The 24,509-nt window shown below is 38.0% G+C and overlaps 1 protein-coding gene across 1 annotated transcript in view; it reads right to left on the reverse strand.

The window, feature by feature from the left end:
• The window catches only part of PTPRN2 (protein tyrosine phosphatase receptor type N2), a 960,120-nt gene that overhangs the window by 18,859 nt on the left and 916,752 nt on the right, over positions 1-24,509 (reverse strand). Inside the window, exons 18-21 of the mRNA XM_034760012.1 lie at positions 11,517-11,636; positions 10,102-10,268; positions 3,995-4,048; positions 1,668-1,732 (exon numbers count right to left, since the gene is read on the reverse strand). Of these exons, the coding sequence (XP_034615903.1) occupies positions 1,668-1,732; positions 3,995-4,048; positions 10,102-10,268; positions 11,517-11,636 (406 nt within the window). The remainder of the gene's footprint in view (positions 1-1,667; positions 1,733-3,994; positions 4,049-10,101; positions 10,269-11,516; positions 11,637-24,509) is intronic.

Below are 24,509 nucleotides of genomic sequence, written 5' to 3' on the forward strand. Positions count from 1 at the left end.
ATGAAGTTGCCACTTGAAATATAAATGTACCACATAGCTGAAATTTCTACATATTCTTTCACAAAACACAAATACACTTTCCAATGAGACTGGAAAAAGTCATCTCATTTTGCTGGAAAATTTTCAGTCTGGGACTTGGCATAAGGCAGGCACACAACTTCTTTTCACATCAATAGCAAGTTCCACATGATGCTCAAGGGCACAAAACATAGTCCTTTGTGTGTGTGTTTGATGAGACATGTTAACAGTCAGAAACAGGGGAGAAGAAATGTCAAACTCCTGTATCTGAAGGAATGGAATGTCATTATTTCTGGGACATGACAATTTCAGAAGCAACAGAAAGACTGCAAAACATGGATTTTATTTTGAAACTATGTATAGGAAACTGACTAAGATTAAACAGTTCATTGAATTAACTACTGTTGGTACAGTGATTAGAAGACAAAATGCTAAATATTATTTCTACATCTATATGTCAGCTAATCTGCATTATCATTTTCTTGTAAAGTGAAAACTCACATACACACAGGGCAAGATTGTGACTGGCCACAGAGCTAGTTTCAAAAAAGGGATGTAGAAAGACAGCGATGGGAAGGCAGTAGACTGCTAGTTATTTATTTCTGAAAGTGCTAGGTGCTGTACAAACACAAAGGAAGACACATTCCCTACCCCTAAAAACCTTACGCTGTGAGACTATAAAACAGACAGAAATGAGGTGAAAGGGATACAACATAGAAGTAAAGTGTTGATTGACCAAGTCCTTATGAAATAGGGTAGGGCTTTAAAAGCGTTCAGCATTGGCTTGCCTCTGCTCCCACTGAGGTAAATGACTAATGCTGAGCACTTTTGAAATTCCCAACTATTACACTTTTAAAGTGGGTTATTTACTTTATTTTACTGTCTATTTCTCAGACAATGACTATCTCCATGTACCCCAGCATTTCCCATACTCAAATATTTATTGGGGGAATAAAAAGAAAGTGTACTGCATCCTTCCCTAGGGGAATCCACAGACTTTAAAAAAATAAATAAAGGTATAATATATAATAATGTTGATTACCTATGATTTTCAGCTGTGCAGCTAACACACTTTATAGATAGGTGCATTTCAAAGATGGGCAAAATGGAGGCACAGAGAAGTTAAGTGACCTGTCCAAAGTCTGACAAACAGACAATGGCAGAGCTGAGACTAGAATGCCGGTCAGCCAACTCCCATTCCATTCCATTGCCATATCTACTGAAATACTCTGTCTCAAAAGGCAGGCAATTGTGTTTAAACTACTGCTGCGTAGGTGAGAAGTGCTTGCACAACCCACTGAAAGGAATCAATCTACTGATTAGATAGACAACACTAAATATTTATCATATAGTTCAAGCTTTTTTTTAAGCTGTAATAAATATTTAAAATAATAAAATTAAAGATACAAATCCTGCCTCTTCCAATAGCATACATGTGTAGGCTCCATTCATGAACAGCCTTTTTTTTTTTATTTTATTTTTTTTAAATCACTATGAGCACTGAAAATAAACTTAAGATCATTCAGTAAAGGGTACAATTTGCCCCTAATTTATTCTTGGGCCTTCTGTGAATACTTCTCTGTGTGTTGCTATGGTAACACCGCCACATCTTTCAGCACTGAGAAAGCCACAAGCTTTTTGATTCTCACCTTTGGCCATTTTATTGAGAACCATGTCAATTAGAATGTAGGTTCCACTTCTTCCTGCACCATCACTGCCAACAAAAAGGGAGAAAGAAAAAACCATCAATGAACATCTAGACTCGAAAAAGAGAAAGGTAGCTATCATTATTTTTATACTGTGTCATACAAGGGGAAGAGAGGATAAATGGGGAGGGAAACAAGAGTAAGAGGAGAGGGAGAGAAAGCTTGCAATGGCTTTAATTAACACAAGCTGTTCATGAAGGATTAACTATTGTTCTATATGGATAGCAGGATTTTGTTTTATAGAGCAAAAGATGTGTTTATTTAAAAAAATAATTGAACAACAATGAAAGGGTCAGTAATCCTAGAACTGGCAGCCATTTCTATGCACAAAGTGTTCACATAACAAGCGTATGGAATCTTGTATCCAAGATCAAGAATCATACAACAGGACAGTCACACGAGAGCTGGGGAACAGAATAGCATCTAGAATCCTCCAAAAATGATTGCTAACTCTATTTGTACTTGCGCAGCGAGGTTAGTCTGCATATGCCCAGAGTGGTGCATTTCCCTTTCAGTTACATTCCACTCTCCTTGACTCCCATCCAAGAACTTAGAATATTTTATTACTTAAGGATCAAATTCTTTCTTCACCAAGAAATAGGATACTAGACATCTGGACTTGAAAAATGTCTCTATTGATTTCTTCTCCCACCTTCCTTGTTCAATTCTGCTTCAGTTGCAATGAGTGGGAAAAATATTATCATGTGATTTCTAAAAATTATCTTTAACCTTAGGGTATTTCCAATCCTCCCTTGGAGATGTGTGATCAAGCCTTGTGAGAAGGCAAAGCTCCCTAATCTGAATGCAGCTTGTGTTCCTGTCAGGGAGCAGCTTGTAATTGGCAGCGTGATGTTCTTTTATGGTTGCTGTTAGCAAACATAATTAAGACTTTAAGTAATAGACTTTTTTTCACTTCCCTCCCCAATATTTCTAAAAATGGGCATGTGTGACCAATTGATTAGTCATTTTTTATCAACTAAATTATTTTTAGTGATAGGTCGCTTTGTCTACAGTATTACTAAGGAGAAAAAACACAACACTGTAATGCGCTTTATAAGTTCCATTTACACATAGGTATGAAACTACATCTTTGATAAGCCTCCATAAATGGGAGAAGTTTGATCTGTATCATTTACTAGAACAATTTTTGCAGAGAGGCAGCCAGTACTACTAAGCTCTCTCTCTCTCTCTCTCTCTTTACCCCACGCCCGATTCCTGACTGTGAAGGAAACAAAGAAACAGAGTCTTATTAATTCATCCAAATAGTGAGTGACAATGTAGTGGCCAGACCTAATAAAACAAGAACTGCTAGGCTGAATGGTAGAGACATTTTCATCAGTTAGATTAAGAGAAGGCCTGCAAACATTTTAAAGGACAGATCTTTCTACATTATATTCCTTCCTTCTTGGACCTCCTTAGTGAGACACAGGCTCCCCTCCATATTGTGCATCTTCTTGGAGTGTATCACCACACAATGTGTTATATGATCCTGTCCCTCCATAATGATCTCAGCAGGCTTGTGACACATGCAAAATATGCTGCCCCTCTCCCCCACTAACATGGAGGAGCACATAATAAGCTATATGTGGTGTTTCCTTCCAAAGTTATGATCTTTCCCCTGATCTTCCTGTCCACAAAAGCATCTTCGATAGAAAGGAAGTGGCTAAAGAATGAGAGCATGGCATTCACTATGTATCATGGTCCCTACAACTACAAAATCTAATATTTACATTATTACTTTATGTTTTGTAGTGACCCATCAAACTGCTCTCATTTACATTCACAACACTGGCAGGCCTAAAGGGAATTTATGTTTAGAAGGTTTAAGCTTACTGCCCAACCAGCGGACAGTTTTCCCCATCCCATTTCCTCTCATCAGGATTATTAAAAACAAACAAAAATAAAAACATTTATCTAAATATTAACAATGCAGAACACAGTCTAAATTGGGAATACACGGCACTGCAATAACTTTGAAGCATATTTCTGAAATAAAAAAGTTGTAAATGAGATTTTAACATACAGAAACCAGATGTAACTTGTGAATTAACATCTAAGATCATATTAAAGGGCAGATTTATATGAAATCACACCATCAGCTTTACTAGCATAAGAACTAAACTAAATAAATACTCTGGCCTGGTTCATGAGTTATCATCTTATTTGTGTAGTGATATATCTAAACCTTTAATGTGCCCATTTGGTTTTATTTATGTTAATTTCTTACAGCACAAAAACTTCTCTAAAGCTATTTTAATAATTGTACTTGCCTGCAGTGAACAATTACTGGACAAGAACGACCCCTGTAGCACTTGTTTACTTTTCTGCAATAAAACAGACAAAAATTAATAAATATATTATGTACAATTTCCTAAGCCAACTGTCAAAAGCATAAATGGTAAGAAAAAGCAAATATTCATCCCTATTCTTAAAGAAATATGCAGTTTGATTAGCTCATGTTATAACAAATAACTAACTTACATACATAGTTCTGCTTCAAGTTTGTTTCTATTTTCCTGTTACAACAAATAAATTTAAATTTCAAACATTGTTTCATGATACTCATATTTGCTGGTTAGCCAACAAATAAACACACTCTCTTCCCAAACTCTTTGCAGGTTAGGCAGAATCTCAGGTTATGTATCATAAAATGTTTTGATTTTCAAGGTGAACCTTGAGTTCATGAACTTTCTCACAGAAATTTTTAAGTGCATTGTGTGAAGCCAAAATTGAAAGCAGGTATTACAGTCAGAATAATGTGGTCTTGTAAAAAAAAAAAAAAAAAGAGAGATTATCTCCAAAAAAGCAAAGAATGACTACTCTAAAGAACTTCTTTCAGACATCTAATTATTTATGGGAGGGATAACTAAAATACCGGGGAGCTATGTGGCTATGGTCCCTAAAGAAGAGTTTTTACACACAACATTTATAAGTAGTTTTGTCTAGATTTCTGGCTAACCAGTCTGAAATATTTGAAAAAATATATCTGAAGCCCAAAAAAGGGCTACTAAACTGATATGCTGTTGTATTAATGTATTGGGACTAATACCTATTCTCATATCAACGCAGACATTTAAAAATGTTGAATCAAACCAAGATACTCAGTATGGGATTTTGAATACATAACACTAAAGAACTAAAATCTATTTAAATAGGTTTTTTTAAAAAAAAACATGTTACTGCTCTAGATATATTTTACATGTGAAACACATTACTCATCTAAAAATGTAAAGTGTCTATACATATATTAAAAACGCAAACAGAACAAAAGGATAAAATGGGAAAGTACTCTTTCTAAGAAATCAGAACCCTTCCCTCTCCTTGATTAGACATTTGATCTTACTATAAGGTCTGCTATAAAACTATTTTATAAGACAGCTTTCAAAGGAGGTCTAGATGCACCAAGGTGCTAACTGTTAAGAGTAAGTATTTAACACTCTTAACTGCTAAGAAATGTGATAAAGTGTGCTGCTGGAATCTGGCAACTATGAGTATTAGAAATTTTAAAGCATCACTAATCACTTGAATCATTTAGTTCTTGTCTGTTCATCTATAGTCTGTAACATCTGTGCTGGGTAAACATTCATATATCTTTAAAAATGGTTTACAGCATAGCCTAAAGATACTTGAGGATCTATGTTTGAAAGGCAGTCTTTCAGATGCCCACAACCTGACCTAAACAGGCTACCAAGGTTACAATGATGTTTCAAATAACTCTGTTTTCACAACTGGCCTTTTGTCATATAAGAATCTAACCAGATACCATACATAGTAATAATGATACTTCATTCTTGTAAAGCACATAACACTTGTGACAGCACTCTGAAGATATAAACATTAACAAATGAATCTTCACAAAACACACGTGAGGTTGATAAATATGATTAATCCCCATTTTAGTGGGAGGCAAACTGAGGCAGAGAGGTGAACAGTATACCCAAGGCTTCAGAGCAAATAATTAGTAGAGGTGGGACTAGAACTCAGAATTTCTCTATTCCAGTCGTGGGCTTATTTTTGTAAACCACACAACCGCTCACAACTCAACATAGGGGTTTTATCTATATTCTTACTATAACAAGAGTTAATAAGTTATAGTTCTGATAATGTGCTAGAATAAGTCACATTCTCTGCAACTGTGTAAAACCACTAAAGAGAACCTGACAGCGGAAATTAAGTATACTCTCTATCTACTTTCACTAGGGTATTTTTACAGGTACTGACAACAAGCTAATTTATTACCATACAAAACCTGAACAACCACTACCCCCCAGTTTTAAAAGATTTTTCTAATTGAAGAGTTAGATTTTTCTGTACAAATACATCTTTTAATTATTTCTCAATGTCACTTATACAGGAGGCTTATAACCATCATTGAAATTTCATATTTGGGAATCAATTCCATGAGCACAAAATTAAACTGGATATTTAATTATTTCTTTATTACAGGGTAAATTAGATTTCAAATATCTATAACGTAACTCAATACAATGATATGTCCAATCTGCAGCTGGTCGCTCCCTACCCTCCTCCACCCACCTTGACAGAGTAACTTTCTCCATTTAAAGCTAACAAGCTGTGTTTGTGATTTTTTTTGCACTTGTGTGGTTCCTTTCTTTATTGCATGGCAACTTTTCCAGGATATTAAGCATGTTGTGATTAATTACAGAGGAAAGTATACTCTCAACAAAAAATTGCACTAAACCTATTTGTAAATCAAACAGACAGAGACACATGTTGGGAAAAATACAGCTTATGTTTATCATTTTTATTGATCAAGTTTCAAACATCTTTATCGTCACACATTTCAGAAAACACATTAAAACAAAGGGGTTCAGTCCAGCTGATTCCTAGCTTAGTCTACAATTTTAAGAAAATATTTAAGAAATCCCATTTCTAAGCAGAGTGAATCGAAAATTCATCAGTAAGCAAAAGTCTTGAATGCTTAAGAAAAAAAAATATATATATCTATAAAATATACAGGAAGAATTAACTTAGAAAAGAATGATTAGTAATACAAACCAACCCTTGGCTCATGGAGTGAAAAAGGAATCATCATGCAAACCATCAGCAAGCAAAGGTCAGAGGTCGTTAGAGGCTCAGAAAAGGGGTTTCCCACATTGTCCCTGCAGCAGAGTCACAGTTTCCAATGATCACTTTTGTGACTATGCAACTGGGCTCATATTACTAGCTGCAACATCACAAAAATGACACTGGCAACCGCTAATTAGCTGGCAAAATAAGAATTTGTCCATTTTTAAAGTGAGCAGTGTTAGTAAATGCCATTGCACACAGCAAGAAGTGATCGCATAATATATATATTTTAAGCAAAGCCCTCACATGTGATGCTAATTATCTTTTAGCTTAGCAGTCTCTCTTTAAAGTGTAAATGTGCTCCCTCTGGGCTCCAGAAATATTTAATTACACATCTCAGTGCATGACTAACAAGCTAGACCAGAGTTATAATGATTGGTCTATTCTTCAAAATGAAATGAGGACTCCAGAAGCATTAAAACTGACCAATGGTTTCTGTCGCAGCCTCACCTTTTAAGCACTGCATTTTGTAAGGACTTCTTAATATATATTGTTTCAGCAATTTGTACCTAAAAGAACTATATTAAAATATGATATTTTTTTTCCCTCTAGGTTGGATTCATCTGCTACATGCAACATCATCTAAAACACTGATACACAATAGGAAGAGAAATGTAAACTTTCAGTTTCCAAAGAGACTTACAAAATTTACTGCAATAATAGTTATAGAATCCATATTTCCATAGACTCTGGGCAAGGTAATTTTGGGAATCCAATTTTTCTTGGTGATGAATTATAAAAATAGAGGGTTGGTTATGTATATGCTTAACTTCATATATGTATGTGAATATATAAATATACACATATATCCATATATATATATATACAAACACATTCAATGCACATAAAAACATGGATATTAAAGGGATGAGAGTAGCACTTGCTAGCACCACTTTAAATAAGGGGATGTCGATATTCTGTCTGACACCCATTCTGAGGGCTTTAAAACTCAGTTGTGATAATTCACCACAGGTGAAACTTTAAATAGCAGGTTTTGAGTGTAAAGCATTTATTCTAAAAACCAATTCTAAAATAAATTATCTCAGCAATAGTGCATTACCTTTTGTCATTAAAAAAACAACGTAAGATGGCCAAGAAACTGAGAGAGTCATAAAAAGCCGCTATTGTGCATGCAAAGATTACTTTTCAGAGGAATTTTACTATGCATTCAATATTATGGATCTATAATACAAAATCTACACTCAAGGAATGGTTATGGTAGGCTGTGAATACATATTAAATGAACACTGAAAACTCAGTTAAATCTTAACAGGTTCATTCTGACATCTACCTCAAGTAAGAAGCATGCCAAATGAACTACCTTCCTCTTCTAGTTTTAATTTCTTTTCTTTTAAAATACAGTGGGACCCTTTCATAGTGTTGTTATTCATTTCCCACACAACTTCATTATAAGACTACACACTTTTTGAGTCAGGGATTGTGTCTCACTATAGGCCTGATCCTGCAGTGAACTGAGTAACTTCTATTCCTACTGAAGTAAATGAGAAATGAAGGTGCTCAGAACATTAGACAACCAGGCCATATGGATCCATTAATGTTTTCATAGCAATCCATAGCAAACTTTACACTGACTGCAAAGGGGCAGAAGCAGGCCCTGTGTTTGAACAGTGCTGTGGACTTTTACACCCTGATAGAATTGATTTTATTAAATTGTTTATTAAAGTGGAAATTCAGAATTGCAGTTTGTATATTGCAAAGCATGGAACCAATTCAGGACTTTCACTACAGGATAGTTCACTATAGGCACTATTCTATTCCACAGTTCCATTAAAAAGAAGGAAATAAAGCCATAAAAACCACATTACAGTAATATTAAGAGTTTGGATTAGAAGCCAGGGCAAAATCCTTGGAAAATTCAATTATGACTCCAACTCCATTCTTATGCTAGCGCTCCGTTACTCCCTCCTCCTATAGTTTTGCACGAAGACACTGTAGCATATATAAAGCATTGCCCTGCCAAAATGCACATTGATTTCAGCAGGAGCTGTATCTGAGTATCAAACCCAAGATACGTAAGGTAACCCACTGTATATAACGTATAGGAGCACAGTGATGGCTCAAGGACGGAGTTTTGTCCTTAATTCCAAGGGTAACATTTTGCCAGCAGACAATTATGCAAACTCCCACCAACTTCAGTTGGATTTAGGGCCAGTTTCTTCCATCAGATGCACATGCATAGCTTCTACTGTCTTCATTTATTGGAGGGCAGAAATTGGCCTTAAAATTCCTTGCTTTTGAGCATTTAACTGAAACCTTTAAATTACCTTAGCAGTCTGTAGATTAACATTACAGTAAAGAGAAAACTATACGCTTGTATTTGGTAACTTGCAGTATTTTGAACTGATTGCGCAAACTTTTCAGAGGCCCTTTTCACTGGCCACAAATTTATCACTGTGGAGTATCTAGCACAAATTAACATCTACACTGGACACATTAAGCATGGTTTGCAAGCAGAATGAGATTATTTCACTCCAATCTTTGTCATTCCTGGTTTTAATTTTGAAATTTAGATTAACAGCAAATATTCAAAGGATCCACTACTTAATTAGAAAGATGAAAAAGTTTAAAATTTTGTCTTTGTATATTAGTATGGCACCTTTATTTTAAGGCAATATCAACTTCCTTTAACATTCTTGAGAGATCATGTGTCAGAATTTGCCTCTCCCTCCCCAGACTTTTACCCTCTTTCAACCAAATAAACTCTAAGGGCCTGACCCGGTGGTCCTTAAAGGCATGCAACTCCCACTGGCTTGTCTTCACTGGCCTATAACTCAATGGTAGTTTAGCATGTACACACTGCACAGTGATTTATTTGTGAGATTCCTGCAGCGAGGGTCAGAGGGTAGCCACACAAAAGGTCTTGAAGATGCAAACCCAGGTAAATAGTTGTGAAACAGAGAAATGCAAAGCCACAAGAAAAATATATAGAAGAAACAAATGCATTCATTCCCTGGATAAGTGAGTGAGTCTTCAGAGCCAGGGAACAGTTAATTTGTGGGAGAATATGGAAAATTACCTCAGCCTCCCTCTCCCTCTACCCTGTTACCAAAAAAAAAAAAAAAATATCACTGTTTCTGCATACATATTGCAGAATGGGAGCCTACATTTGTATATAAACATATTGTTCTGGCTTCAAAAACTTGGTATAGAGTTATTAATTGAGGGACCTCTCTCCAGTACGGATATAGAAGATAACAGAAAGTGTTTCCTATACAAAGAGTTCCCCAAATTTGTATTAAATAGACTGATATGCTTTGTATTGTACCTGCGAAAATCCAGAAGTGACCTTGTGGAAGCAGGAACTTTCTGATCATGCCAGCTAAGGAAATGGAATTGTGTCACGGTTCGGGTCTCATTGGTCTGTAGGTTTTTCAAGTAGAAGCTCCTCACTAGGAAATCCTCACACCAGATGTGCTCAGAAACCAGATTTACCTACATTACGTAGAGAGGAAAAAACCAGCAATCAAGAATTCAAGTTGAAAGTTGGTCTTTCAAAGAATATGGAATCCTTTTGAATGACAAGAACAAGCATAAGATTTATTTATGAATTGGCAACACCATGGAAATAGTTTGTTATTTAGTAGCTATTGTAGCTGTTCTTGCTACAGGGTTGGGGAGTAATTTTTTGTTTCATTAAATTACCTTTAACATGTCTAGATAGTTTTCTCATAAGTCAAAAAATCTCCAAGTTGAGATTTTAGACTGATTATGATGGGTCATATATATGGGAAAGACACTGCTTAATAATATGCCTTAAATCCACCCTTTCATTCTTCACTTGGATACACCCACAATGCCTTGCCTTCCAGAAGATTGTCAAGCATGATTTGAGTAGTTTTCTTTATAAAAAAATTAATAAATGAGTCTTTTTCACTTGAGAACTTTCAGCCAATTTATTCTGTTCTGCAGAAGCCTACACATAATATGAAGAGCGGGATCATTTTTACAACTGATAATATTTTAGAAAAAAAATGCATAACTCAGGGGTTCAACTATTATTCCTCAGAATCATTTATTCTTTACACTGTGTCCATTATAGTATTATTGTCTTCATTCACTAAACCAGAAGACTAGGAAAAATAATGGACACCCAAAAGTCATTGTATATAGCAACAATGTAATATGATTGATATACTGGGCCAGATATATCAAGCAGAAAGAATGTAAATATTTTTTTCTCATAAAACTGAGGCTGAAGCTAAAAAGTAAATAGCTTTAATTACAGAAGAATTTATATATATAATTATACACACACACACACACACACACACACACACACACACAGAGGCTCTCTCTATAATCCATATATAGCTCTCCTAAGGCACAATTCGTTATTTATAAACATACTATTTTCCTTAAAAATATAAATATTCAGTTATTACATACTTTCATATACAAATCACAAATCAATGAGTAGGAGATTCTCCATCCTTTATCCTACCAATATATTTGACCCATCATTTACTACATTTTCTTCTATGTAAAATTACATTGTTATCAAGATATGCATAGTTTTTTTCTGTGAACATAAAACAACTCAGAAGTACCACTACACTAGCATAATATGGGAAACCTCAACTCAATTTACAGGTCAGAGCCGATTAAACAATATTTTGCTCTGTATGAAATCAATCCACACACTTACTGTCAAGTTTACAACCAGATATTTTGTTTAAGTACCTCGTAGATGTGGTAGAGGTTTGACCCTTCATCTGGCCAATAGTGGTAGCACTGCTTGACTCCATTTTCAGTAAGGGGTGTCAGCATGACAATAACCACACAGCCGTTCTCCCAGACCATCTGCAGACAAAGACAGACACCATGGCCACACTGTGACTGCCTAATTATTGCGTGACATGTATAATTACTGCACTCAGACACACAATCAAAATTTATTCCATTCACAGGAAATTTATTTCATTTTCATTAGACACTTTTACTCTGCAGCTGCTTTCAAATCCCTGAATAAACCGGCACCATATTTTGCATGCTTCTCTGATTTATTAAAGAATTTCCAATGAATTCAATCTATGCCCTTAACAAAAAACAAAAACAAAAAACAAACCAAAAAAGAAAACCCCACAAAGCTTCCCATCCCTTGGACTGTTTTCAGCTGTTTTTCTTTCACACTTTCAGATCCATAAAGGAAATGCTTAAAAAAAACTCCACAACTATTTCATGTCTGAGGTTTTACACTAACACAGCATGGACACATGTAATTAACAATATATTGACTTGCTAAGGTAACACAAACTGAAATCGGTTTGTACGCTCAGGTTTGTTTCTTTTTGCTGTTTGTTATGTATAAAAAGCTGCTGAGCAAATACCTTAATGAAATAGTCATAAAAGTTGCATCCAACCAATCTTAGGGGCAACAAAAAACTTTCCTTGAGAACGATTTCAGGTGGATCAATGTTCCTTTCAAAAACATTGTGTTAAAATATATGTGCAGACCTGTACATTTTTAATTTAAATTTTATGTAGGATATAAAATGAAACAGTGCAACCCATCCTCCAGGCTATCCACTCCCCAAACAAGACAGCAGGAGTACAAGAGAACAACGAACCAGCTAACAGCATGACTGTTTAATAATTTAAAATAGCCACAGAGTGGAAAATAGGAATCCAAGGCTCTTCAACTAAAGGGTTTGTGGATGTTTTCACACAAACAAGAAAACAAGCAAAGATCGTCTGGCATATCTGCGTTCAAAACACAGCTCATGAGTGAACAAAAACACTGCTATGAATTAATATTGAGCAGCATAATCATGAAAAAACATTATTATTATGGTGTACATTGATGTTATATTTGCATACAACTTTCATTGTCTTTTTATTAGCATATTAAATTACTGAGTGAAAAGAAAACTGCTCTTTTTGTGAAGGGTTAAGTTTATTTTACAGAAATATTTATAAGCAACTGTATTGAGATGTAAATTTTGTAAATACAAAGGGCCTTTATCTAAACTCCACAAAAATGATACATCAATAAAATTTTTAAATGCATATTATACAGTCAAATAAAAAGATTTTCCATTTAATAGTATTAAGTTTCCTCTTTTACATCTATCTTGCACATGTACAAAAATATTTTCCTTCAACATAAATTTGTTTCCTTATGCAATACAATAGTTAACATCCTTAAAGCATCTTTTTATACCAAAACTTAGTGAAATATATTTTGGGTTTCTAAAGTTTGGGGCTTTTTTGTGATTTTGACAGGGGTGGGGGGTGCAGATAGGCAAATTATGGCTAATTTTTTTCTTGGAGTAAATACATTTTTCCCTCTTCTCCCCCCAAAAAGACTGGTCTTCTCTGAATGAACCGAGGTTCCTAACAAGATCTTTAGAATCCACCAGCCCCTTCTGCCACCAATTCTCAACACTGCAAAAATGGTAAACTTGGGTTAAATTGGTATGGAATTTATTAAAATAATTCTCTTTCTTTGGTGGATTTTTATTGGTTTTATCTGGACACCTTAGGTATAATTAGGGAAGATACCACCATTTTCACCCAGGCCCACATACCTTCAGACTTCTTTAGTTCAAAATCAGACTAAGATAAGAATTCTTACTTTAAGGTATACAGGCTTTAAAACTATCCTCACTAAATCAGTACTTTCATCACATAACGATGTAATGTGCCTTTAGAAGGTATAGAAGCTCATTGAAGCCATTACGAAAATGAGGAGAAACACAGTTTTTATGAGTGTAATAAAAATACAATGATCTAGACCATAAACTAATCATCTCGCACTCTGCTTGTGCCACCCAAGTGTAACATTATAGAAGCCCACTCATTTAGAGAGGAATCCTTACAGTTTGGCTACACTGCTCATTGGTTCAAAGATGCAGCATTTCATTACAGAGGAGCCGTCTGAATCTCTGAAGATTTCATTAAGCATAAATCCAAATGAAAGTTAATTTAAACAAACAATTTCAAAGTTACTCTGGGGTATAATATTTCTTTAAGGTCATTGTGTGAAAACATAGAAGTCAAACACACTAAATCAAACAGGCAATGCAATCTAGTACCGTCACCACCACCACTGGCAATTGTGACTGTATCTCCAGTGCTTACCATACATAAGAGATATTCACTAAGACTCATTGACTGGGACTTTAAGATTACCATATTTTCTCCATTTTTTAAAACACTGTGTTGGGCCATCAGGCATTTACTTGTATTTCTTCATGGCTAAAAGTAGAAGAGGAATGGACCAAATCCAGACCACAGAATTTTACATTGTGGCCAATGGATGACCTCATTCATAATCGGGGGGAGGTGGGGAGGGAGGTTTCAGAAACTACAACCCCAGAGCAGAATACTTCGGGCCCTTGTTTCCCAGAATTTCTTGCCTCCTGAAGTGCAGACAGTTCCTGCCCAAACGCTAGTGTTGCTTTTCATTCTCCAATTCCACCTTTGTCTAGATCTGCTCTAACTTTGCTGCCTGCATTAGAATTTTCTGCCAGGAAGCATATACTTCTGCCAAGTCCTGCTTAGCTTCCTCCAGTTGTTCCTCCAGGCTGTGCAGATGTCTCCGAGTTTCCAAGTGAACTAACAAGTCCCTCCAATCCTCTTATATGTGCCCATAAGGGCTAAGCATCCTTGACTGTAGCTGCAGTACCTGAGTAGGTTTCTCCCTTACTGGCTCAGGTACCATCCCCTACCACATCAAGGCCAGGAAACCTTGCCAGACTCTTCCCTGGATCACAGGCCACAGAAAACTCCTCACCCTCTGACTCTCACTCAGCCATGCTGGCCTTGTACCTCTAACTCCACCACATCTGGTGGGTAGACTCGGGTGCCTCTGTGTACACAAGGTATGTGGAATGGGAGGTGTCGGTCTATAATACCAGACGGAAGTCTATTTCCCCTGGTAAGAGTTTGCCTGCAGCCTGAGTCCCCCAGGCCCTTCAGTACCTGTTGCCTCAGTTTGATGGATCCCATGAAGGGTGGCGTTCAACCCTGACTTAAGGAGCCTCTCAAACCACAATCGCCCACAGCTGAAACACAAAATGAGGCTTCCCTGGCTACCTTCCACGATGCTTCCCCTGGGGGGGAACAACTGGGCTGGGGGTCGATGGCTAATCTGAGCCCCAAGATTTAGGGCTGCCCAGGACTCTTCTTCCCGGTGGGGATTCCTCAGCCTCTGGAGACTGGGGTCTTACCTCTTCCTGCCTTCTTGGGGTGATGTTTTTACTCTGGCCCAACACTCAGCTTGCTTGGTACTATTGGTACATTGCCAAGAAGGCTAACCGCATTTTGGGCTGTATAAGTAGGAGCATTGCCAGCAGATCGAGGGACGTGATAATTCCCATCTATTTGGTGAGGCCTCATCTGGAGTACTGTGTCCAGTTTTGGGCCCCACATCACAACAAGGATGTGGAAAGAGTCCAGCGGAGGGCAACAAAAATTATTAGGGGGCTGGAACATATGACTTATGAGAAGAGGCTGAGGAAACTGGGATTATTTAGTCTGAAGAAGAGAAGAATGAGGGGATTTGATAGCTACTTTCAACTATCTGAAAGGGGGTTCCAAAAAGGATGGAGCTTGGCTGTTCTCAGTGGGGGCAGATGACAGAACAAGGAGTAATGGTCTCAAGTTACAGTGGGGGAGGTTTAGGTTGGATATTAGGAAAAAAAATTCACAAGGAGGGTGGTGAAGCACTGGAATATGTTACCTAGGGAGGGGGTGGAATCTCCTTCCTTAGATGTTTTTAAGGTCAGGCTTGACAAAATCCTGGCTGGGATGATTTAGTTGGGAATTGGTCCTGCTTTGAGCAGAGGGTTGGACTAGATGACCTCCTGAAGTCCCTTCCAACCCTGATATTCTATGATTCCGTCTGTCTCCAAATAGGCCTCTTTTCTTTCCTTTACAGTGCTGGCAGAAAATGGCCAGACTCAGCTTTGGCTCCAACTAGCAGAACCTGCAGAAATTGTTCTATGAAAATTTGATCCATAATTCCCCCTACAGAGTATGTCTTTGTGTATAGCCTGCACAATGCTAGGTCTCAGAGCCACTGAGTCATCACCCTGGGCTGTATTCCGTGGGGGAATGGTTCCATTCTACAGTGGTGTTGATAGGCTTCAGGTGTCAGCTCCAACTGATCTAAAATGACTTCTCTAGCTAGGGAATGTGACTAGGGAATATATTCTGCTTGGGCCACCCCTGACAGAAATAGGTGCTACTTGGGACACCCAGGAGGATTCTGCCCGTCTGCTGCCCTAGCCATCCATTCAAATATACATAAAATGCCTCCAGGTTATTGTCTGACCCCAGCTTCACCAACCCTGAAACTGGCATGCTGAGGTCTCCTTCACCAGGAGGCACTCAACTCCCTCAGGTCAATTTTCCCCAGGCATTGCAGGAAATGCTCCTGCTGCAGCTGCTGGGTTGCCTGCTGCTTTTGCTGGAGGCAGCCTGGGTCTGATCCTGCTGTGCTGCCAACATGCAGACTACGTCCTCCATTCTGCAGCTTTTCCATGATTTCTCCTTTTTCAGAGGGGTTCTCAGTGGATCCCAGACAAGCCACTACCTGTGACAAAGTTGTCATCACAACATGCCCCCCCTTGTTGCTAGATGTGTCATTGAAGCAGCTGAGCCTCAATTTCCCCTACTGTCCTTTTGGCCTACTCCAGCTGCAGGAGTGACCTAAGTATATTAAGGAAACCTTCAGCACGGCTGTTGTTTATCTTCCTCCTCCCTCCCTGGTTCAATCAATCCCCTGATCCAGGAGCTGGCATGCTCCTCCTATTACTCAGGGAGCCCTTTCTCCCTCTTTTCAGGCAGCTTTCAGCCTTCTTTTCAGGCTGCTTCCCAGTGAAAGGGCACTTCCTACCTTCTCTTCTCTGGGTCTCCTCCCCACAACTGGGCTCATCCAGCTTTCTATGAAGACAAACCCTGCCCTCCCCCTGGTGCATTTTACTTCTAATCAGTCCTGGCTTACCTTCCAGGTGCACCAAGGCTGGTTAATTGGCCTCTCAGGGCCATCTTAACCCTTTTGCAACCTGTATGGGGTAAACACCCCATCACAGGCCCTTGTGCGTCTTTCAAGTTGGCAATGTAGCACACCTGCTTATAGAAGATACAGTCAGTGACACTCAAAAGGCAGTAGCCTAGTAGGAGAAGCTATATAATGACTGGAAGACCAATTACCAATTCCTGAATTTTGCAAATTATGTATGCAATAAAAGAGCAAAGAGATTGTAAGCTCTTTGATGCAGGGACTGTCTCTTTGTTGTTATATGTTTGTACATATAACACTAGGGCCATAGCCTCTAAATGCTACTGTAATACAAATAAAATAATAATGCAAAATAAGATATTCTTTGTTCATTTAGCTAGTGCAGTTTCATTTTAATCATTACTGTATAATACTTCCAGTAGACCAAGAAACTGTAAATGGAATGCGTTACATAAACGTAATGAAATCTTCGTTATACGAGATCTCACTTCTGACTCTGCTATGAAAGCTATGCTGACAAATGAGGACAGAGGATCATTTTCTATGCACTAACTACAATTTTTACAAACTACATGCACATGGATTAACACAGCTCAATTTAACAATCTTTTAACATGGTTCTGCTGTATGCTTCAATCTCAAGACTGTTCTCACAGGTGAGTAAAACCATCTTTTTCATTCATTACAAATTAAGGGCAGAGTCCTGCAACCCTTAGATGAAAAGTGTATTAATTTGATATCTTTGGGGCTACTTGTGGGTGAAATTCACCATATGCAGAAAGCCCGCACCAGGGCTACGTGTCATGTCAATCTCATATAAGTGGTGAATAGAACTGGTGAGTGCTCTCTGCATAAAGATGAATTTCACTCTGTGAGAATTACTTGCATAAGGGTTGCAGAATTGGTTTCCAAATAAAGATAAAAATAAAGCTGTAAATGAAAGAATCATTGCAGAGTGACAACTTTAAAAAAATTAGAAAATTTTAAAATATCTCCTTGGTCATTAGCTTTTAATAAAACAACGTTGGTTAATCATTTAAAAATTCTCATGTTTCAGGTATTCTTACAAGAGAATGGTAATTGTTTTAAGTGCATATTCAAAATGACTAATCCAGCCAAAACCTTGTGTGTGGAAGGTGGCACTAATCCTAGACCTTATTTTAATGACCAGGGAAGTGACCACATATGTGCTTCAACTAGAAATATTGCACTTCTTTAGTAGGGACTGATGGACACATTTTAAGAATGAATGGATTTCAGTGTAGACAACATATATGGTCATAGGTTAAATCCAACTTCTGTTCATTAGAAGCAACAACAACAAGCCGACCATCCAAGTAATAGGCAATATTTTAAAATACATTGTAGCAGCCACAGTTTGGGTATTTGAAAAATGGGAATAAAGTAGCAGCACAGGGAAAAAAAATGGTAAATGTATTTTTCAGGATTTTAATAAAACCTAACAATTTTAAAGACAAAGAAAAACTCAGCACCGATAAAGAAGAAAATTCCTTAAAATTAAAAATGTAAAATCCAAACCATTCCAGAATCAGATATATTTTACTCGTTAGATTTTGTGAAGTTTAATTCACTTAACAATGGTTTATTTTTAACGTCTACATTTCAAATGTAGAATAGCATATCTGATAGTGTTAATCACAAAATGATTTCTCCCACCCCACCACAAAAAGTTTTGATTACATGAAATGTTTACATTTAAACTTCTTGTGTTTTCATTGAAAAACCAAAAATTTAAATAAAGGCATGTTTTGAGATTGGATTTGCAGTTTTTCAATTAAAACAAAAATATCCATACAAATGGATATTTTCCATGAAAATGTAAATGAAGTCAAAAAAACAATTTTCTGTCAAAAATGTTTTGATGGAAAATGTCTGAGGATCTTTAATATTTCACATAAGACAAGGGTCAAACTGGGCCAAGTCATGGCTGAATCATATGACTCAGCAAATCGGAACTTTGAAGACAGAAAGCTGTTGGAAAAAGTCTGTAGGGTTGCAAAGACAGCCTTCAAAATATGTGTTGAGATATAAACAATCTTTGCAGGTAGCTTGAAATAATAACTCAAAGGACTGGGAAACTTACAGCAATATAGCTACATCTCTCAGGGGCATGAAAAATCCACACCCTGAGAGACACAAGTAAGCCGACCTAACCCCCATTGTAGACAGCACCAGATCAACAGAATTCTTCTGTCAACTACTACTTCTTAGCAGGTGGATTACCTATACCAATGGGAGGGATTCTCCTGTCGGTGTAGGTAGTGTCTACACTGCAGTGCTACAGCAGTGCAGATGTAGCGCTGTAGCTGGGCCACTGTAGCAGTTTAAGTGTAGACACACCCTCAGAGAGGAAAGAACTGTTCCCAGTCATTTCAATGTAGTGTTAAATCAAGCTTAATTATGACAATTTAAATGTCAAGATTGTTAACCAATGTTAACACTGCCGATTGACACACACACACAAATGAGGGAAAATCATATTATGAAGATCTGCACAATATGGTATGACTGGCATTTCATTTTGGTATGGAGAGCATGGCACTTGGTCAGTGGGCAGAGATTGGGAGGGTACAACTACTACTCTCCCATTCAATTTAAGCCATAATTCAAGGACAAGCATGGTAACCATGCACTGCCTTATTGAATGGCCGTGCAATTACTAACAATGTATTTATTTCACATAGCTTGACATGTTATTAAACCTTGAGGGGATACAGTTATGTACCCATCTGTCCCTTGCCTTCTTTCATTTATCACATTAAATTTGCATATTTTACACATCAGATCACTGTGCCTCTTTTTGGCTGCTCCCCTTTTTGAAGATAAGTTCAGTTCCATGCAAGGAAAATAAACTCATGAATCAAGACGACTTGAAAGTGATGTGTTCTGCATGTGTCTCCACAGTCCACAAGAGAAAAATCTGTAGAGATACCAGTTTGTTTTATAATCAATTTTAGAGCTCACAAAACATGCCACACCGAGAGCACTAGGGATGGAAATCATATTTCTCCACAGCTGAGGTGGGGACAGCATGCACCCCCACACAATCCTTCCAATATGCCTGGGAAACTCATTCAGTACGTGGCCTGAGACTGCCTGTATGTGTGTCACTTGCTATGGTAGCTTTGGTGATGTAGCCCCATGTTGACTGGGAACTGCACTTGGAGACCACTAACTCATTTTTACAGAGGCAGCCATCAGATGGCAATATATTTGTTTCTTTCTAATTTTTATTAATTTCAGAACCAGAGTCCGACAATGAAAAGCCAGGGTTGCCAAACCGAGGTACAATTGCCTATAAATGGAGGCCACACACTCTGCGGTTCTACAAATCAAGAGTCGGATTCTTAAGTTATTTGTGTAGTTTTGGAAGAGACCAATATTTATTTATTTTATTGATTCTGATAAGATGCGGCAGAATCCTGACACAGGAAAATACACCTAAAAGATAACAATGTAGCCATTGCTGTGACCCCCCCATGGTACTGTTCAGCTCTGCCATGCTCCTGCCCCCCCCCCCACCCTAACCTGCTTGTTTGTTTCATCCACCTGTTATGTCTTGTCTTTTAGATTGTAAATTACTTGGGACAGAGTTTCTTGTTCTCTTTCTTTGTACAGCACCTAACACAATAAGGTCCTGACCTAGCTGGCCTCTAGGCTTCAAAGGAAGCATGGCACAGTGGTTAGGGTGGCAGCTTGGGACTCAGGAGATCCAGGTTCAGTTTCCTGCTCTGACACAGATAGTGACGTTAGGCAAGTCACTTAATTTTCTGTATCTCAGTTGCCCATCTGTAAAATAGGGTAAAAGTATTTCCCTAACCCTACACTAAAAATTGTGAGGTGCTCTGATACTGTAGTTGGTGGGGGCCGCCGCACATAAGGGAGGTAGAGAGGGATGGAAGGATAGACAGATTCCACAATCTACATGTTAAATACATATACATATAATTTGTGGTCTTGTTTCCCAGGACAACTGAGACTCTGCATGTTCGGCCCTTGGCACCTCAAATGACAAAGTGAGGAGAGGTGGGGTTATGCTCCACAGAGATTCTCCTCTCCTAATCCAAAAAGATGATGTCAGACACACAGGCCAAATGAATGGAAAGGTTAAAACAAGGCAAAATGTTGAGGTCCTCAAAGTTCTAATAAGAGGGTGGAGGGGATCATCAAGAAGAGGCTTTTTAATATCTTAAAAAGTAAGAAAGGGGTAAGACCTTATAAAGCAAACCAAATACATACCGACTGTGAGATCAGGGATCCTAGCAGATTTACAAAATAGGCACAACTAAGATTTTTTTTTTCTCAGCAGAAGGATAATTGATTCTATACGTCTGACTATCTAACAACAGTATCTTACTGGAATAATATGATCAAAGATCTTCTTAAAATAGTTCAATGTTCACAAGTTAAAGTGAAATTGAGGTAAGTAAAATACTTCACTAGGTCATGGAATTATATATGCAGTATATACACACAATAATAAAATGTTATGCCTCCTAAATTATTCACAACATGAAACTCCTGATGGGATAACTTGTTACATACTGGAAATGTTCTCTATCCTTGTTTTCAAATCATGTTCCAGGAGGAGTTGAATTTTACTGTTGTTATAGTGGTAGGGCAGGGAGTGAAACCTCAGTGAAGCCGGTGGGTGTAGCCACTGACATTCATTCAGGATAAATGTAAGAAATAATCAACCTCCTTTACAGGACCAGATAGATGAAACAATAGGAGCCACTTTCAAAAGATCCAGGCAAATGGGAAGGCTAGAGTAGAAGCTGAACCACAGGCCCTAAGGGGTTTCCTTAGAGACTAATATAGAAAACTCGGGGTCTAGGGAATTGATTGGTGGAGCCATGTGTGGGAAAGAAAAGAAGCAGGAATACACAGAAGGCGCAAAGAAACCCCACTCACAGTCAGAGAAGCCCTGGTAGGGTGATATTTAGGAAGAAAGCGGAGAGAGAACTTTTGGGTAAAGTGCTAGCTAAAGAAGGTTTAGAATTGTGAATAAAATCTCTCTCATATTGTTTAATTCCTATTGTGTTCAGGGAACCAGGACATTGAACATTCTGTGTAAATAAACTGGATTTCATCAAAGAAATACCAGACTCCATCAACAGTATCTCCTCCTAACCAAAACAACCTGCAAGGCCCCCCAAATCGGCTACCTGCTTGGATTAAAAAGGAATAATACTGCTGTAAAAAGGTAGGATCTGGTTTCCAAGGAGGGAAATTGTGAGCTGGTATTCTTGTTGAACCAAAATGGAATAATTGGGGTGCTCGTAGAAATCAAAAATGCCCCAAAGGAATTAAAACAAGACCTAAAACAAAAGCTGGTTTCACAAATGGGTTTAAAGCAGCACCTGAAAGTTTCCCAGGAAGGTTTGGGGGATGATTTACAGATGAAGATAGAACGCTCCCAGTCTGGAATGGCAAGATGGATCAATGAGGTGACCAGCATCCTGAATGTCATTAATCAGAAAATTTTCCATGGAGGAGACCAGGAAAGCTTGGTTGACTTGGAACTTGCTAACAAAGATGAGCGGCAGCCAGGACTTAAGCAGCTGAAAAATCATCTTTAAGGAGGAAATGAAAGATCAAAGAGCACAGAGAGAGGTCAGCTGCCTAGATGTGGACTTGGGCCAGTCAGAGAACTTGGTAGGACTAGACATTTACAACAATTTTTTTAACCCCATTTGTAACCCATAGTGGGCCAGAGGGGGCAGATCAAGCTGTCCCAGCTCAAATGATGGAAAACTCCACTATCATTGAGGAAAGACTTCCTGGGAAGCTTATTTGGCTCAGTTCAACATCATAGCTCAAATGAATGGCTGGGAATTTCTAGCAGCCAGCGTAAGTGGTCCAACTCTGATGTGTTGAAAAACCTGCCTTCAGAAAAAAGAATGCGTTATCTAGATCTGGTGGTGGGAAAAAGTGTGGTGTTACAATACCACAGGAACAGAGAGGCACAAGCATGGTAATCAGCACAGTGAGAGATAGGAAAATTATATGGCAAATGCAGCCACCATGGAAAGTAACATCACCTCAGAATACTCCAGTAAAGGCTTTCTGGCTGCAGTAGGAGAGCCTGGAATTTAAAGATGAAAATATTGCATAGGAAAAGGGGAAAGCCAGCAGGTGATAGCTCCGGGGATCAGCTGGTTGTACCAAATACATTGGGAAAAAAAAGTTCTGAGGTTATGTCATGATTTTAAGCATACTGTACATTTTGGGGTTGCAAAAACCTTAGCTATGCTAAGACAAAATTTAATGCTGACATTTCATATATAAAAAGTTTGTTCTTTACATGCCTCATTTAAATATAAGAAGGGGCATAGGTATGCACCATTGCATATGTTATTTCCATGAGTGCATGAGCAAAACTGGGTATTTAGACATGCAAATGGCCAGTTAGCTATCTAATGAGCTACTTGCAATGTACGAGTACTTGAAATATGCACACAAACATTTTTTTAAACCTTAATATATTTGCCTGAAAGAATCACGAAAAGTTAACTCTTTCGCCAAAATTACCCCTTGGAGCTTTCTAGTCTTGGCAGCAACAGAGACAGCTTCTTATTACAACAAGGAGGTGCTTCCCTCTTGGAAGTGACTACGTAATGAAGCCTTTGCTTCATGCCGCTACCCTGGCTGTATCACACCCCACAGAATTGACACACATGGCTATCTGACTCAAGGGAATAAAATAAGGGACACACTGAGCATTCTTATGTATCCACCAAACATACTGACATAGGGAAGAGTACCTCCCCGGCACAGACTCAGGGAAGAACATAGAAGTCACATCTCCCTGGGTGGCCTTCTAACTAAGGACTATAAGCAGAACTGGCTCAGATCACTGAGTCTAAGGATCTGACCATCCAAAAAAATTGGAAATTAAGGGGCAGTCCCATCACTGACAAGCGACAGAATGCCCCAACTCAACAACTCTAAGGTTGCTGGTACTCTAGGCTGTTGGGTTATTTTTTATTAAATAAACTCTGCCTGAGATTCAGTCCTATCTCTCTCAGCCAACTCTCCAGTGTACCCAAAATCAGAGAGTTTAGAAAAATTTTGACCCGTTGCTTCATTTGGCAACAAACAGAGAAATATAAATGTGAAAGGAAAACGTGAAAATACTTTGTAACAGAGATAAATTGAATATACAACATTTTGTAATAAAGATGAGCTCAATGTGTATGTCTGTACATGGATGGACAGATGAGGTGAGACAGAGGTTTGATGACATTCAATTGGATATAAGCTCCTATGGTGCTTTTGAAAATTTTATCCATAGTCCCTCAAACTTCAGCTAAAAAATTCTCTAAATTTGTAACGCAAAACAGTAGAGTACAGTAGTGAATAAAAACATTTTCTGCTCCTTATAATAAGCCCCAATGAATTGTAATGCTGTTTAATTACCAACAGCTTGATGTTTAGTAAATTTGCCAGCATAGACTTATACGAATAAATAAATGTTTAATTCTCTCTTTGTCACTTACACACATGCGTGATGTGCATTGGCACCTTACCTACCCAAGTGTTTGCCCAAGTCAGGGTTTTGAATGTGCACTCCCAATGGAGTGCATGCAAAGTAAGCCCACTTTTGCACCTGGGTAACTACAAACTTAGGCCCTGATCCTGCAAAGACTTACACACACTTAGCCTTACGCACTGTGGTCCCA

The sequence above is a fragment of the Trachemys scripta genome, chromosome 2 (assembly GCF_013100865.1).
Source record: "Trachemys scripta elegans isolate TJP31775 chromosome 2, CAS_Tse_1.0, whole genome shotgun sequence".
NCBI classification, from domain to species: Eukaryota; Metazoa; Chordata; order Testudines; family Emydidae; genus Trachemys; species Trachemys scripta.